General features: G+C 37.5%; 1 protein-coding gene across 11 annotated transcripts in view; it reads left to right on the top strand.

Annotated features, from left to right (window-relative positions):
* Nucleotides 1–14,876, top strand: part of TLN2 (talin 2) — a 565,589-nt gene that overhangs the window by 299,207 nt on the left and 251,506 nt on the right. For all 11 annotated transcript variants that reach the window (XM_072612946.1, XM_072612883.1, XM_072612950.1 and 8 more), the window contains one exon: nt 5,921–6,092. In XM_072612946.1, coding sequence (XP_072469047.1) covers nt 5,957–6,092 — 136 coding nt within the window. In that variant the 5' untranslated portion in view covers nt 5,921–5,956. The remainder of the gene's footprint in view (nt 1–5,920; nt 6,093–14,876) is intronic.

Below are 14,876 nucleotides of genomic sequence, written 5' to 3' on the forward strand. Positions count from 1 at the left end.
GTGATTTGCTAGAAGCTTGCCCTTGTAGAGAGACCTTAACTGTAGGATAATAAGAGTAACCAAGAATACCAAATAATAGTCCTTTTGATTCAAGATAATATTTGAGATAAATAGGCTTGGCAGAGTGTGCTTCCTTCGATGACTAAAAGCAGGGAACATTGCTCCAGCTGCTAATCCACGGCACTGGAATTTTTAGTGACTTTTTTGTCCAGCCGATCATTGCACACCTGTGTTCCTTTCAGGTTAATCATTCCCAGTGTTTTCTTTTTACTGCTTTTTCTTTTTTATTGGCCATTATTTCTAGTTTATGTGAACACGGCCAAACAGTGATATCAGACTCCTCTAAGTAGGGATGATTTTTACACTAATTTTCTGGGCCTAGTTCATCTTACTAGAAAACAGAGATTCAGCTACCAGTAGAACGAGGGGTGTAAGCAAGATTTTCTCAATGAATGTGATTCTCAAGGACAAGAGTGGTCCCGTTTCTGGCTTTGTGTGCCCTCTGCCTAGAGCAGTTCTTTGGCCTGAGTAACAAGTGCCTAATTAAAAGTTTGAGTTGTGATGGTGATTATTACTATGTAATTATGTCTAATGATGTTTTGGGATACTTTATATATGTGTATACACATACACACACATATATATACATACACATGTGTGAGTTTATTATCATACAAGATATTTTGTATAATAAGGTTACTACTGACATGACTACTGTTAAATTAAGTAGCATAGACCATTAATACATTCTAAGGTACTGATGGATTGTTCTATATACTATAAAATAAATATATATACACTATATATTGTAGTATATTCTATATATTATCTATATACTGTTTACTACATATTCTATATACTGTATGTATATTATATACTATATATCATATATACACTGTATACCATTTATTATATATACCTATACTACAAAAGGAGCTAGAGAATGAATTATGATGGTCATCTCTAAAGCCTTCTGTGAAGAGGCATGATTCCCAATGGGTGGATATCAGGTGATTGGAGAAGAGAAAGAGAGACAAGGCAAACACTGTGCTGTTTTAAAAGCTTGTTGCCAAAGGAGAGGAGCCTTGTATCTCCATGGATGTAATTTCACATGGAGTGATGGTTTAAATTTATCAGAGAGAAGTTGTTCTGAAAAGATCTTGGAGTTTGAGTAAACTGAAGATCAATAAGAGTCAGCAACTAGATGTGGCACCACAAAAATGCTAGCAGCAGCAGTAGCAGCAGCAGCAGCAGCAGCAGCAGCAGTAGTAGTAGTAGTAGCAGTAACAGCAGCAGCAGCAGTAGTAGTAGTAGTAGCAGTAGCAGCAGCAGCAGCAGCAGCAGCAGCAGTAACAGCAGCAGCAGTAACAGCAGCAGCAGCAGTAGCAGTAGCAGCAGCAGCAGCAGCAGCAGCAATAGTAGCAGCAGTAGCAGTAGCAGCAGCAGTAGCAGCAGCAGCAGCAGTAGTAGTAGTAGCAGCAGCAGCAGCAGCAGCAGCAGCAGTAGCAACAGCAGCAGCAGCAGTAGTAGTAGTAGTAGCAGTAGCAGCAGCAGCAGCAGCAGTAGTAGTAGTAGTAGCAGTAGCAGCAGCAGCAGCAGTAGTAGTAGTAGCAGCAGCAGCAGCAGCAGCAGCAGCAGCAGCAGTAGTAGTAGCAGTAGCAGCAGCAGCAGCAGCAGCAGCAGCAGCAGTAGTAGTAGTAGTAGCAGTAGCAGCAGCAGCAGCAGTAGTAACAGCAGCAGCAGCAGCAGTAGTAGTAGTAGCAGCAGCAGCAGCAGTAGCAACAGCAGCAGTAGTAACAGCAGCAGCAGCAGTAGCAGTAGCAGCAGCAGCAGCAGCAGCAGCAGCAGTAGTAGTAGTAGTAGTAGTAGCAGTAGCAGCAGCAGCAGCAGTAGTAGTAGTAGTAGCAGTAGCAGTAGCAGCAGCAGCAGCAGTAGTAGTAGTAGTAGCAGTAGCAGCAGCAGCAGCAGCAGCAGCAGTAGTAACAGCAGCAGCAGCAGTAGTAGTAGTAGTAGTAGTAGCAGTAGCAGCAGCAGCAGCAGCAGCAGTAGCAGCAGCAGCAGCAGCAGCAGCAGCAGCAGCAGCAGCAGCAGTAGTAGTACCACTAGCAGCAGCACTAGTAATAGTAGCCATTTAATAAATGAAATGGAACATAGGCTGAATGACTAGGTGTCTGGGAGTGTTGGAGAAGAGCTTGTTGTTCAGATATGAGTTGGATGAGGTGTCTTCTGAGATACCTGCCAACTCTCAGAGTGTGGAGGGTAGGGAATGACATGAATGGCTTAAGTCATTCTGTCATGTTTTAAATTGATTTAGGCTATACTCAATTAATTCAGTATTGGGCAAACAGCTACTGAAGAGACCTTGTGTTCAATATAGTTTGACAGTTTTCAAGTAAATAGTTTCCATAGTTTTTCAGCATAAATTCATGTCCGTACAGACTATCGTGACTCAAGATTGGCCAGCCTCAATTATTGTTTCAGATGTTCCTATTTTGCACAGTGAGATAGTTGTCTTTTTCTAAAAGCTTTTCTTCATCCACGTGACTGTCATGTATGACTGCACATCATAAGCAAGTTATCAAACATACCAATAAACTTGAATCTTAGTATTTTCACTCTTAGTCATTCAGGGACTAATTATCCAATGAGGGAATCCCCTCGCTGTCGTTGATGTCTGACAATTTCGTTGCTTGCTAATATCTTTATCAAAGTATACAACAGCAGGAATAAAATGAACTTGATAAATCTTCCTCCCCTACTTCCAGGTTGTTGTTCAGTCATTTTCAGTCATGTCTGACTCTTTGTGACCCGCTTGGGGTTTTCTTGGCAAAGGTACTGGAGTGGTTTGCCATTTCCTTCTCTAGCTCTTTTGACAGATGAGGAAACTGAGGCAAACAGTATTAAGTGACTTGCCCAGGGTCACACAGCTAGTAAGTGTCTGAAGCTACAGTTGAACTCTTAAAAATGAGTCTTCCTGACTCCAGGCCTGGCACTGCATCACTCTGTGCCACCTAGCTGCTCTTCTTAGGAGTTCTTTTAAATTGGAAGCAAACAAAAACTATTTAGTAAAATGTGGTTTTGATGTATCCATTGATGTATATTATCCATGCCAGTTGCACATCTTATTAAACATGAGTTATAATATACACTTCTCTGTGTGCCAGCAGTTTTCCTGTTGACCATCACTAGTACATGGTAATGAGCCAACCATACTTTCTGGTCCTCATTGTGGCTAGTGGCATGCTTTTATTGGATTCTACAAAATAAAGCAACCATTTCAAGGACAATACTACTGTTAACCAGCATTTATACAGTGCTTTCATGTCTGCAAAATGCTTTATATATTATCTCATTTGATCTATTAGCCATCCTACAAATGAGAACAAACTAATGATTTGCTGAACCCTGAATTAACTTGTTTAAAAATAAAAGAAATTATCCCATGAATCAGTTTAAATCAGGGCCAAATCTATTTCTGAATCTCTTCAGCTGGAAGAAAACCCAAACATGAACTATGGTTCATGCACAAAACATGAATTATTTTTAGACAATGGAGGGGAATAAAGTTAGGTGGCCCATTTTGGGGTAAAGTCTTTGACATCACCTCATTAATAATAATATCAGCATGTATTTCATTTTTCACTTGTTCAAGAGAGTAGCCGTGTAACATGATGGAGAGACACAAATTTAAGAGAGTGAATTATGCCTCTGATACTACTTACCCAGATCACTTAATCACCCTGAGCCTTTTGTTTTTTAATTTTTAAAATATAGATAACAATGCCTTTAACACTGTCTACCTCAAAGGGTGGCTTTCAGGATAACCTGAGATGATACTATGCTTTTTAAACCCTAAAATCCTATGAAAATGAAAATGATTATTTCAGGGAGGTTACCCCATTTGATTATAACAACCCTGTAGAGTAACCAGAGCAGATTTTATTATCCTCATTTCAGAGATATAAAACTCAGTGAAAGCTGAATGATTTGATGAAGGTCATCGAGGTGTGGTTAATAATAAAATCATAGCTGTAGTATTTCTATTATATTATATGTTATAAATGCATTTTTAATGTTTTGCAAATTTTCGCATCATAGAAATATTAGTTACTAAATATACATATAATGTATACCTACATATATATAGTATATACCTACATATATGTATATATGCATATATATATACATATATATATATATATATACATATGGTCTTTTGATTCTCACAATAAACCTTTGAAATAGGTGCTTTATTTATACCCATTTTACAGATGTTAAAACCGAGAGTGAGGGAGAATAAGTAACTTGCATTAGGTCTTACAGCTATCATATTTCTGAGGTGAGATTCAACTCAGGACTTCCTGATTCTTAATTAAGTACTTTATCTGTAATTATTCTGCCTCCCTCACATTCAGTAAGTAGCAGAGGACCTAGATCTTACATGGTTGTTCTGTTTTGTTAATAAGGGATAGGTCCAACCTATTAATAGCCTTATGAAAAAATACTCCAAACTACTAATAATTAGAGAAATGCAAATCAAATTAATTCTTGAGTTACTACCTCCGTGGTCAAAAGTTAACAAAAAATGAAAATTAGAAATGTTGGAGGGGCTGTGGGAAAATAGATACATTAATGTAGAGCTGTGGACTAGTCTAGCCATTCTGTACAGCAATTGATAACCTTACCTAAAAAGTACTGAACTGTGTGTACCTTTGACTCAGTGATGCCTCTGCTAGACCTGTATACTCAAGAGATCAAAAAGGAAAAAGATCTATATATACAAAAGTATTTATAGTGGTTCTTTTTGTCGTAGCAAAGAACTGTAAATTAACAGGATGTCCATCAATTGAAGAATAAATGGACAAATTATAGTGAACGAAAAGCTACTGTCCTGTAATAAATGGTGAAAAGGATGGTTTCACAGAAACCTGGGAAAACTTCTATAAACTGATACATTGAAGTAAACAGAACCATGACAGTAATTTGTACAGTCACAACCTTGTAAATACCAATAACTTTAAAAGACTTAAGAACTCTACTCAGTGAAGTGACCAATCATGATTCTAGAGAACTCATGAAGAAAACATGTTTCCTGCCTCCAACAAAAGGGTGATGAATTTAGAGTATGAGATAGATAGATAGGTACATACATACATGTGTATACATACATGTGTGTATACATACACACATATACACATGCATATATGTGTATATACTTATGCTAAGCTAAATAAATATCCACATTGGCAAGGTTCAAATTTATTTAGCTTCATTGTATTTGCTTTTTACAAGAACTTTCTTTTTCATTGAGGGTGGGAGTGTGTAGGAAGGAGAGAAGATTTTTATGTTTGGAAAAAAACATAAAAGAAAATAAAAATTTTAAAAGAAAGCCAGGTATGATTTTACTGGTCTCCAGAACTCCAAAATAAGTGAGTTTCCTCTCTCTGTTTAGGTCCAACTTAGCATCTTAACTGAATTGACCTAGAACGCTTGAGTTTAAAGACTCACCTGAGGTTAGATTGATGATTTGTTTCAGAGGCAGAATGTGAAATCAGGTTTTTTGCTATCCAGGAAGGAAATACGCATTTATTCAGTATGTACTATGTACCAGGCACTGTGCTAATAAGCATTTTACAAATATGTTATTTGATTTTCACAAAACCCTGGGAGGTAGGTGCTGTTATTAACTCCATTTTACATTTGAGGAAACTGAGGCAGAGATTAAATGTTTTGCCTAAGTTCACACAGCTGGTAAGTATCTGAGACCAGATTTGAACTGAAGTGATTCTGACTCTAAATCTAGTGCTCTGTGCACTATGGTGCTACTAGCTACCCCCTAAGCTCATGTACTGTATCACACTGCCTCGTTTAGGTTCACAGATGTTCTGAAAATCCTAATGCGTCTTTTTATATTTTTCAGCAATTCTGAGGGGGAGCCTTCAAATCACCTAGAAAAATGGTGGCCTTGTCATTAAAGATTTGTGTCCGCCACTGCAACGTGGTGAAGACGATGCAGTTTGAACCATCTACAGCCGTGTATGATGCATGCCGAGTCATTCGGGAGCGGGTACCTGAGGCACAAACTGGACAAGGTAAGTCATGAGTTACTATCTAAATTTTCATGGAGCATTATTGCTAATTCTACTTCTAGGTAATAGTAAGTCACATTTTAATAGTGCTGTAAGTGTAAAATGGCCTTTTTTCAGAATATTTTTGTGACACATATTGTAAGTATTATTCTCATTTTGATGAGAAAATTAAGGCTCAGATAAATTAATTGCCTATGGTCACATTGTTAGTAGCTATTAGAATCAAGATTCATACTTAAGTATCCTATCTCCAAGTTTTGCTCTTAGATACCTGTTGGACAGTTCCACCTGGATATCCCTCTCAGTATTTCAAAACCAACTCATTATCTCCCCCACCCCCCCAAAAAAACACCCTTCCTTTCAGATTTTCTATTTTTATTGATATCCACCTTTCTCTGTCTGCTGGGCATAAAATCTCAGTGCTGTCACTGACTCTTTCTCCCTCATCCTCCATTCAGTTATCCATCTCAGTCAATTTATCATCAGTGATATTTCTTAGAACGTTCTTCCCTTTCTCCCTACTCATCACACCATCCTCTCTTATATATACTATTGTAATAGATTCCACATTGGCCCTCTCCCTCCTATCCATTTCTATATTCTAATCCATTCATCATCATAATCATAGCTAATATTTACATATTGCCCACTATGTACCTGATTCCATGCTACATACTTTAAAGATATTATCTCATTTGATCCTCATAACAACCCTGGAAAATAAGTACTATTATTATCCCCATTTTACAGGTGAAGAAACTAAGGCAGTGACTGAGGGTCAGTAGGTGGCTGTGGCTGAATTTGAATTCAGGGTTGGCTGTCTATCCATTTCCTTTTGTTATGAAGATGTGTTGGCTATTAATTATATTATTACTTAGAGCGCAAGAATGGTAGTGGGGAAAATTTTGAAAGATTTAAAGTGGCCCGGCACGGTATTGGTGGTACATAGTTGTAGTCCCCAGAGCTGGGGAAACCAAGACTAGGGAATTGCTGGGAGTTCACAGCTGCAGAAGGGCTAAAGACAATCAGATATCCACACTAAGTACAGATTAAGGAGGGGCAGACTGGCCCAGAGCAAAAATGGGGCAAGTTAAAGTTTCCATAATCGTTGTTGGGATTAGTTTTGTGAGCGGCCACTGCACTGTAGCCTGGGTAAGATTGAAGACCCATTCTTTATTCCACCACCACACATATTCTTCCTCCCACCACCACCACCACCACCACTCCAAAAAAAGAAAAGGAAAAAATCTTAAGATTCTATAGAAGTGGCTCAATTATTATTATAAAATTAATTTTTCTTAGTGTTTAAAAACACTGCATCGTATTTAACTGTTGTTACATGACAGCTTTTCGCAGACTGCTCAGTTTTCTTTTTATAAACATAGGACACATGAACTTAGCCGGCATCATATCAAGGTTCTGGAACTATGAAAATCACCACTTCAAATTCCTTCCTAAAGGGATGCCAGTTGTCAAAAGACAGAACTGTACAATGCTATTTTTCTTGGCTTCAAAACCAAGAAATCTATGTTGTTACAGATTGTATTTAAGACTATGCTTGTTTGAACTGTTGCCATACTAACATTTTTCCAATTCGCTTCTTGAAAGTTTTGTATGTCATTGATTTTGACATGGGTATCAGACTAGTACATTTATTATTTACATGAGTTCATTAGTCACAATTGTCAATATTTACAGTAGATGTTTATCTACTTTAAATTATGAGCTTGAATCCCCAGAGTAATTTTTGATCCTTTCCTGCCCCTCACCCTTCTGCATAATAGTTGCCAGAGACTTATGATTTCAGTATTTAAATACTGCAAGAGATCTGTGACCTCATTGATGCACTCCCTCCTGCGGTGAAGATAATAAATGATTAATTATTTCATGTCAGGTCAAGTTCTTGTCTGTATCCTCCTATCAGTCCTACAGAGAATGTGCTTAATGATTTTGAAGTCTTTCATGGCATCTTCCTTCCTTCCTTCCTTCCTTCCTTCCTTCCTTCCTTCCTTCCTTCCTTCCTTCCTTCCTTCCTTCCTTCCTTCCTTCCTTCCTTCCTTCCTTCCTTCTTTCCTTTTGCAATCCAGGTTCCATGACTTGTCCAGGTTCTACCTAGTAAGTATCTGAGGTCAAATTTGAACTCAGGTCCTCCTGACTCTGAGGTCAGTACCACTACACCACCTAGCTGCCTCTTTCATTGTTTCTTCTTGTGCATACCACTGAAGCACTGAGGCTGTCCATCGGCAACTCCCCTCTTCTCTTTTACTCTCCTCCTTTACTTCCCTCATTCTTTTCTGATCATACATTTCCTGGATGATGTATTGTCTGCAAATTACTGCAGTTTACATAATAGAGATTTTCAGTTTCCTTTGTAATTGTTTTCTTCTATTCAATACTGTATATGTAAATGTTGTGTTGTGTGTTTGTTAAATTCAAGATAACACAAATTATTGCACGTAAGTCATTGTTGGTAAAGTTTTTACATCTCTTATACCCACCATTTATCTCTCCACTACCCTTTCCATTACCTGAAATTTTGATTTTTTTTTTCTGTGCTTGTGGTATTTCATGATTTGTAGCCATGTAACATCCATGGAAGAATGTTTTCTAGATGGATTTTTATATAAGGGAACAGTTTGTGATCATTACAATCACAATGTAATTTCCTAATTTCAGTCTCTTCCTCCTGTTCAGTTCCAGGCCCAGCTCATTGCTTATTTGCAGTATTTCACCAAGATAGTTTTACTTCCTAATGGCTTCCCATTCAGCTGTAATCATCATCTGGGCAGTAACAGTTCTTCATTCGGTTTAGACTGTGTTGATTGTCAGGTGGGTCTCTTTTGAATCACCATGGATTTTACTGCACAGTTCATGTACTTCTTCGGGAATTGAGAAAAACAGAAAGTACAACATCATTAGCAAATGAGACCACCTGGAATTCCTTACTGTCCATAAGGCAATCCTGACCGTTGGACCCTGTGCAAGGCACCATCCTTGACTAAGATCAATACCTTTGCTGATATCACTCCATTTTATAATTCTGATTGTCAAAGTATTCTTGGGTAAAGTTGCATCTGTGGCTTTACGTGTTAGGGAATATTGTATAGTATAATAATTAACAAATAAACAACAGAATCTTAGAGTTTGAGGCCCTTTCAGTCAGTTTGACTGAAAATCTGTTGTAGGATTTTTCTTTTGAGAAGCTAGCCTCTTTCCTCCTACTTCCATCAAGAATGCCTTTCACACCTGTGTAGATTTTTTTTATATATCTTATACATATTAGAAAGAAGGCAATATGAATCAGCATCCTTGATCTTCTTTTGAGGTGGGGGAAACCAGTCCTGTCATTGAATTTTTCCTTAATCATTTATTATTTTAGCCTCTTTGAGATCTCATAGAAAGCTACCCCTCTTTGCCTTGTAAATGGTATTATCTACAGCGTGACTCTCTCCCCTTGTTCTTGGTCTGGTCCAGCCACTCTTTCCTTTTCATTTAATTAAGTATCATTGTTAATACTTCATGTGGCACATCAAAGATATTAAAGTCCAAATGGAGTCGTTCTACTTAACAGAAGCTATGAAAACAGGTCCCTGTGGAAACGCTGCTTGATACGACTTCTTTTTGTTTATTGTTCCACTTTCATCTGTTAATGCTCATGATTATTTATGCTTCACCTAAACTTCCTCAAGATTAATTTACCGTTCTTCCATCATCTGCTGTTTTGTAAGACATAATCTCCTGCCATCTTGCTTTAAAACATTTTACCAAGGCCTTTTGATTTACATATTTTCCCATTTTCTAGGGAGATAAAATGTCTGCTTGCACTGGTGGTTTCTGGACTCTTGCTTTGGTTGCCTTACATCAGCTAAAGTTCTGTAGGTAATGGTAATAGTCCGTATCTATGTCTTTTTCTCTGTTCATTTCCCTTTTTTCACTGTCAGTAGGTCTGCTTGGAGAATTTGTGATAGCATTCTCATGTTTATCCTTTTGAATGACTAATCTGGTAAAATCTGACTGCATGCATTATGCCTTCTGTAAAATGACTCCCATGTTGTTAAACAATTATTTCCTGTCAGTATCCAAATAGTTAAATTTTTTGTTTATCACCTTCTCTTCTGGAAGAATCAATTTATTATATACAGGTATGAGACTGAGTATTCTAAAAGCCTTTGATCTCTTTTTTTAATCCTGATCCATATTTTCTAATGTATTTTCTGTTCTCCATTTATGGTAACCTTTCATTTAATATAACAAGGTATTAAATATATACAAGGTATTTATATATACATATATATAAAAACACACACATACATATATAGAGATAGAAAGCAGATTTTAGTACACAAACTGAAGGTGTATGAAGGTATATTCATGGATGGTCATCTTGTTTGCATTTTGGGGGAAGGTACTAATAGTCTTAATTTTTTTCTGATCATTTGATATCTTGTCCCTTTTCAGTTATCTTAAAAACTGGTCCCATGCTTTCAAAATAATGTTACCTCCAGCATAGATCTCTTCCACTCATCCCTAATCTGTTTCAGCTGCCTCCTTTTCTTATCCTGAAGGTTACAAAGCAAGATGGCCAAGTATCCTACACAATGTTTCTTGTTACTTTAGGCCACATGATAAAACCAACTGTACCAACGCTTTTATTTCACTCATCAAGAAGAACTTAGGGTGCCTCCTTCCGTTTAGATCACAGATTGTGAACCTTTTTTGTATTCTGAATACCTTTGGCAATTTGGTGAAACCTATGGGCCTCTTCTCAGAATATCTTTCAGTGCATACAATGAAATATATAAGTTTATGAAGGAAACCAGTTATTCTGAAATACAGTTATCAAAATATTTTAAAAAGCAAATTCACTGACCCCAAGTTAAGAACACTCACACATTTTCAAACTTTTTTATATTTTCTGGTTTTGTTTTATAGTGAGAATGTTTATATTAATATGATTCATTTCCTCCTTTGTCAGCTCTATTGATTTTTGTCCAAGGAGTACATTTACAATACTAACATAAAATTAATATTTATAGCTAACCTAAAACATGTTTGGTTTTTAGCACCTTGCATGCTTTTCCCACCACTCTACCACCATCATTTCTAAAGCAGAAGGAGTCACCAAGGCCTCAGGACTATTTAATGTTTTTCTTTACTTCATAGGTTCCCATGACCAAGTATTTCATTACTTCCTTCTCAGCTATTAGGGATGAACTTCTCTGTTTCTAGCTAAGATGGTCTCTGGAGATCAGACACAGTGTATTGCTGGACCTATAATTCAGGCTCTTTAAACATAACACAAACTACCATTCATTGCCTTGCTTCAAACATCCATATTCACCTTCACCTCAGAGTGATGCCTGACAGTAGGCTCTGCTTCTATAATATTTTTTATTTCTGCCCTTTCCAATTACAGTCACCAACTGGTTATAGCCTGTTTCACCTTTTATCCAGTTCATTATTTTAACTTCCTAACCATTTCTATCTGCAGACTCTCTACTTTTCAATCCAGCCTTTCCACACCTACCAAATTAATCTTCCTAATGCATAATTTTGTCATCTCTCTACTCACAAACCTTCCCTGCCTTGCTGTTAGCTCTAAGATACCATACAAACTCTTTTGCTTGGCAAGATTGGCCTTTTCAACTCTATTTTTTCCTTCTTCCTTTCACAGCTATCCACTCTAGGCAAAGTGGTTCCTGATTTCTTCTTATCCTCTCCTGATTCCTGTGCATTGACCCTTGCCCTGCACTCCTTCCCTTCCACATCTCGGTTGAAATTCTTCTCTTTTCTTCTGTCTGAGGCTACCTTGGTGCTATATCCTCCTTTTTCATTTCCTTCCCCAAATCCACACCACCCATATTAAAAACTTTTTCAAGCTTTATTAAACTATCTGATCCAAGTCTCTTTGGTTTCTGTCACATTCATCCTTGATATTACTTGGTTTTGTATGTGTTATATCCCTTATCCCACACTCCATCCCTAAGCTAAAACTGCAGACTTCTGGGTGGTAGAGGCTGTGGCGTTCTTCATCTTACTCAGCGCCCAGTGCCATGCACTTGCTTTGATACCTCCGTGATCTCAGTGGTATGAGCATCACCTCCTATAGTGCACAGCTGGGCTAGAAAGCCTTTCTCTAGAGTTTCTAATGGAGCATGATTATTTATTTATGTTTGCTTCCTGTGTATTTTGTGTAGATTTAATCTTTGTACGCATTTTCCCCAATAGCACACGAGCTCTTTCTAGACAATGACTACTTCCTATTCCTCTTTGTACCCCCAGCACCTGGCACAAAGAAGATACTTTGTAAATATTGTTGATTACTTCATGGATCAGCTGTCCATCATTTCTCTCTTATTACGTATTTGACCCATCTTTCCTGTTCATTGATGTCTGTAACGTTCCTTACTTTTTCAAACTCTTTAGTCATTATCTTTTATAGCCTGTATAAATCCACTGTATGTCTCTCTATCACCCACAGTCTTGACTATTGAGGTTGTGATGTTCCTTGCTCTGCAGTAACATGGAATTGCTCACTAAATTGGTCTATGTATGTGATTAATAATTTTTTTAAATTGAAATGAGTATGCTGAAGTTCCAAAAAAGAGATTACTCATGAATTCTAACATTTTATTCAGGATTTACTTGAGTGTATATAATTTTGCATGTACAACAATAATGATAATAATATTCATATTTAAAATATTTTTACTTTTTGAATAACTGAAAATTAAAGTGTAGTAATGTTTTCAAAGCACTTTATAAGTGTTATCTTATTTGATCCTCAAGACGACTCTGAGTGACAAGTGCTAGGATTATCCCCATTTTCCAGATGAGGAAACTGAGGCAAACAGGTTAAGTGACCTTCCCAGGATCACTCAGCTAGCCAGATGACTTAAGGCCATATCTGAATTCAGATCTTCCTGATTTCAGGTCGAGAATTCTGTTCACTGTGCTACTTTTTTGCTGTTCATTGATTTCAGTCATATCCAACTCTTCATGATCCTGTTTGGGGTTTTCTTGGTAAAGATACTGGAGTGGTTTGCCATTTCCTTCTCAAGCTCATTTTATTGATGAGGAAATGGAGGCAAGCTGGATGAAGTGACTTGGCAAGGGTCACATAGCTGGTAAGTGTCTGAGGTCTGATTCCAGACTTGGCACTCTATCCACTGTGCCACCTAGCTGTGTAATAACTCCTTAAACTAAGCAGCAATCTGTTTTAGAATAGGGTTCACAGTGAAAGTTGTTCTGAAGAATTATTGCTTACTTGAACATCGTACACAGCATACAACCCACATTTTGATGTGCACCAAAATCTCTCGCTTTTAACTTCAAGAAGATCATTGTAATTTCTATGGCTGTCATTAAGAACAAAGATAATTCTTAACACTTTAGCCCTTCTTGATGTTTCATGATACTTAGATGTTATTTAAAAATAAGTAGTGACATGTCAGTTTTTCATTACTGATTGAAACTAGTGAGCCAGCCCAGGGATCAAAATGTAAATTAGGAGTCCTATTTGCTTTCGTTTTTCTTTTTTCTCTCCTCTTGTACTCTCATTATGTTTATATGCTTCGCAGCTTGGAAATGAAAAGGTGTGGAAAATGTGTCTAATAGCCTTGAAGACTATATATCAAGTAACTGAGGTTCAAAGATTTTGGGTCCAGAGACTAGATCTGCATGAAGAAGAATTTCTGTAGAAATACTTTCCTCAAAAAAAAAAGCATGCATATATATATATATACATATAGACACATACACACATATACACCCAAAATAGCTTGTGAACTTTAATAAATACAGTCTAGAAATCAACATTAAAATCCTCTCTTCCAACTCTTTCTCTCTTCTATCTCTTCCTTTCTCTCTCCTTCTCTCTCTCTCCCCTCTCTCTCCCTCTCCTTCTCTCTCTTTCCTCTCTCTCTAACAATCTTCTCCATTAGGAGATCAATACGACCCTGAAATCTCTCTTCTCTGAGTACTTCTTCCTTCTTATGTCTTCTGATTCTTTTTTCTTTTTCTATGATCAGATTAATGTCTAGCTTTGGTGGGAACATTAAACATTTAAGGAACTAGCATTTGCCAATTTCAGAGGTTTTAGAGACCTTCAGCCTTTCTTGGGTCATTTCTAAAGGGGTACTTGGTGGCCTCTTAGGAACCACAATCAGTTTCTTCCCCTTTCCTTTTTGGGTAAGTTTATGCTGTTTTGGAAAAGGTTTGACTTATGGAGTAAATTGAGAAATGGATTTTACAGGTACCTTTAAGTCATCATTCTCTGTGGGGACACCAATATACCCATAACAGTGCTGAGGAGGTGAGATAATGGGAAGATGATTGAAGATCTAATCCTAACCTCTCTACCTGGGTTTTCTTGGAGTGTTATTTATAATTACTGGATCAGTCTTGCTTAAAACAATGTATACTTCCTTAACTTTAACAAATATACTTCCTTAGCCTTTTTTCCTTGCCCTGTATCTTTCTTGTATGGTTATAACCTACCTTACCTGTATGGGTTAGAACTAGGGATGAGGAACCTGCACCCTTGAGGACACATGTGGCCTTCTGGGTCCTTGGGCGTGGCTTTTTGACTGAGTCCAAGTTTTACAAAGCAAATCCTTTTATTAGAGGGATTTGTTCTGTGAAGTTTGGATTCAGTCAAAGGGCAGCATTTGAGTACCTAAAGGGCCACACGTGACCTTGGGGCCACAGATTTTCCACCCCTGGTTGGACGTTTCATTCGGTTCATTAGGTGGTCTGTTATTCATTAGCTATGTGTAAAGTATTGTA

The sequence above is a fragment of the Notamacropus eugenii genome, chromosome 1, assembly GCF_028372415.1.
Source record: "Notamacropus eugenii isolate mMacEug1 chromosome 1, mMacEug1.pri_v2, whole genome shotgun sequence".
NCBI classification, from domain to species: Eukaryota; Metazoa; Chordata; class Mammalia; order Diprotodontia; family Macropodidae; genus Notamacropus; species Notamacropus eugenii.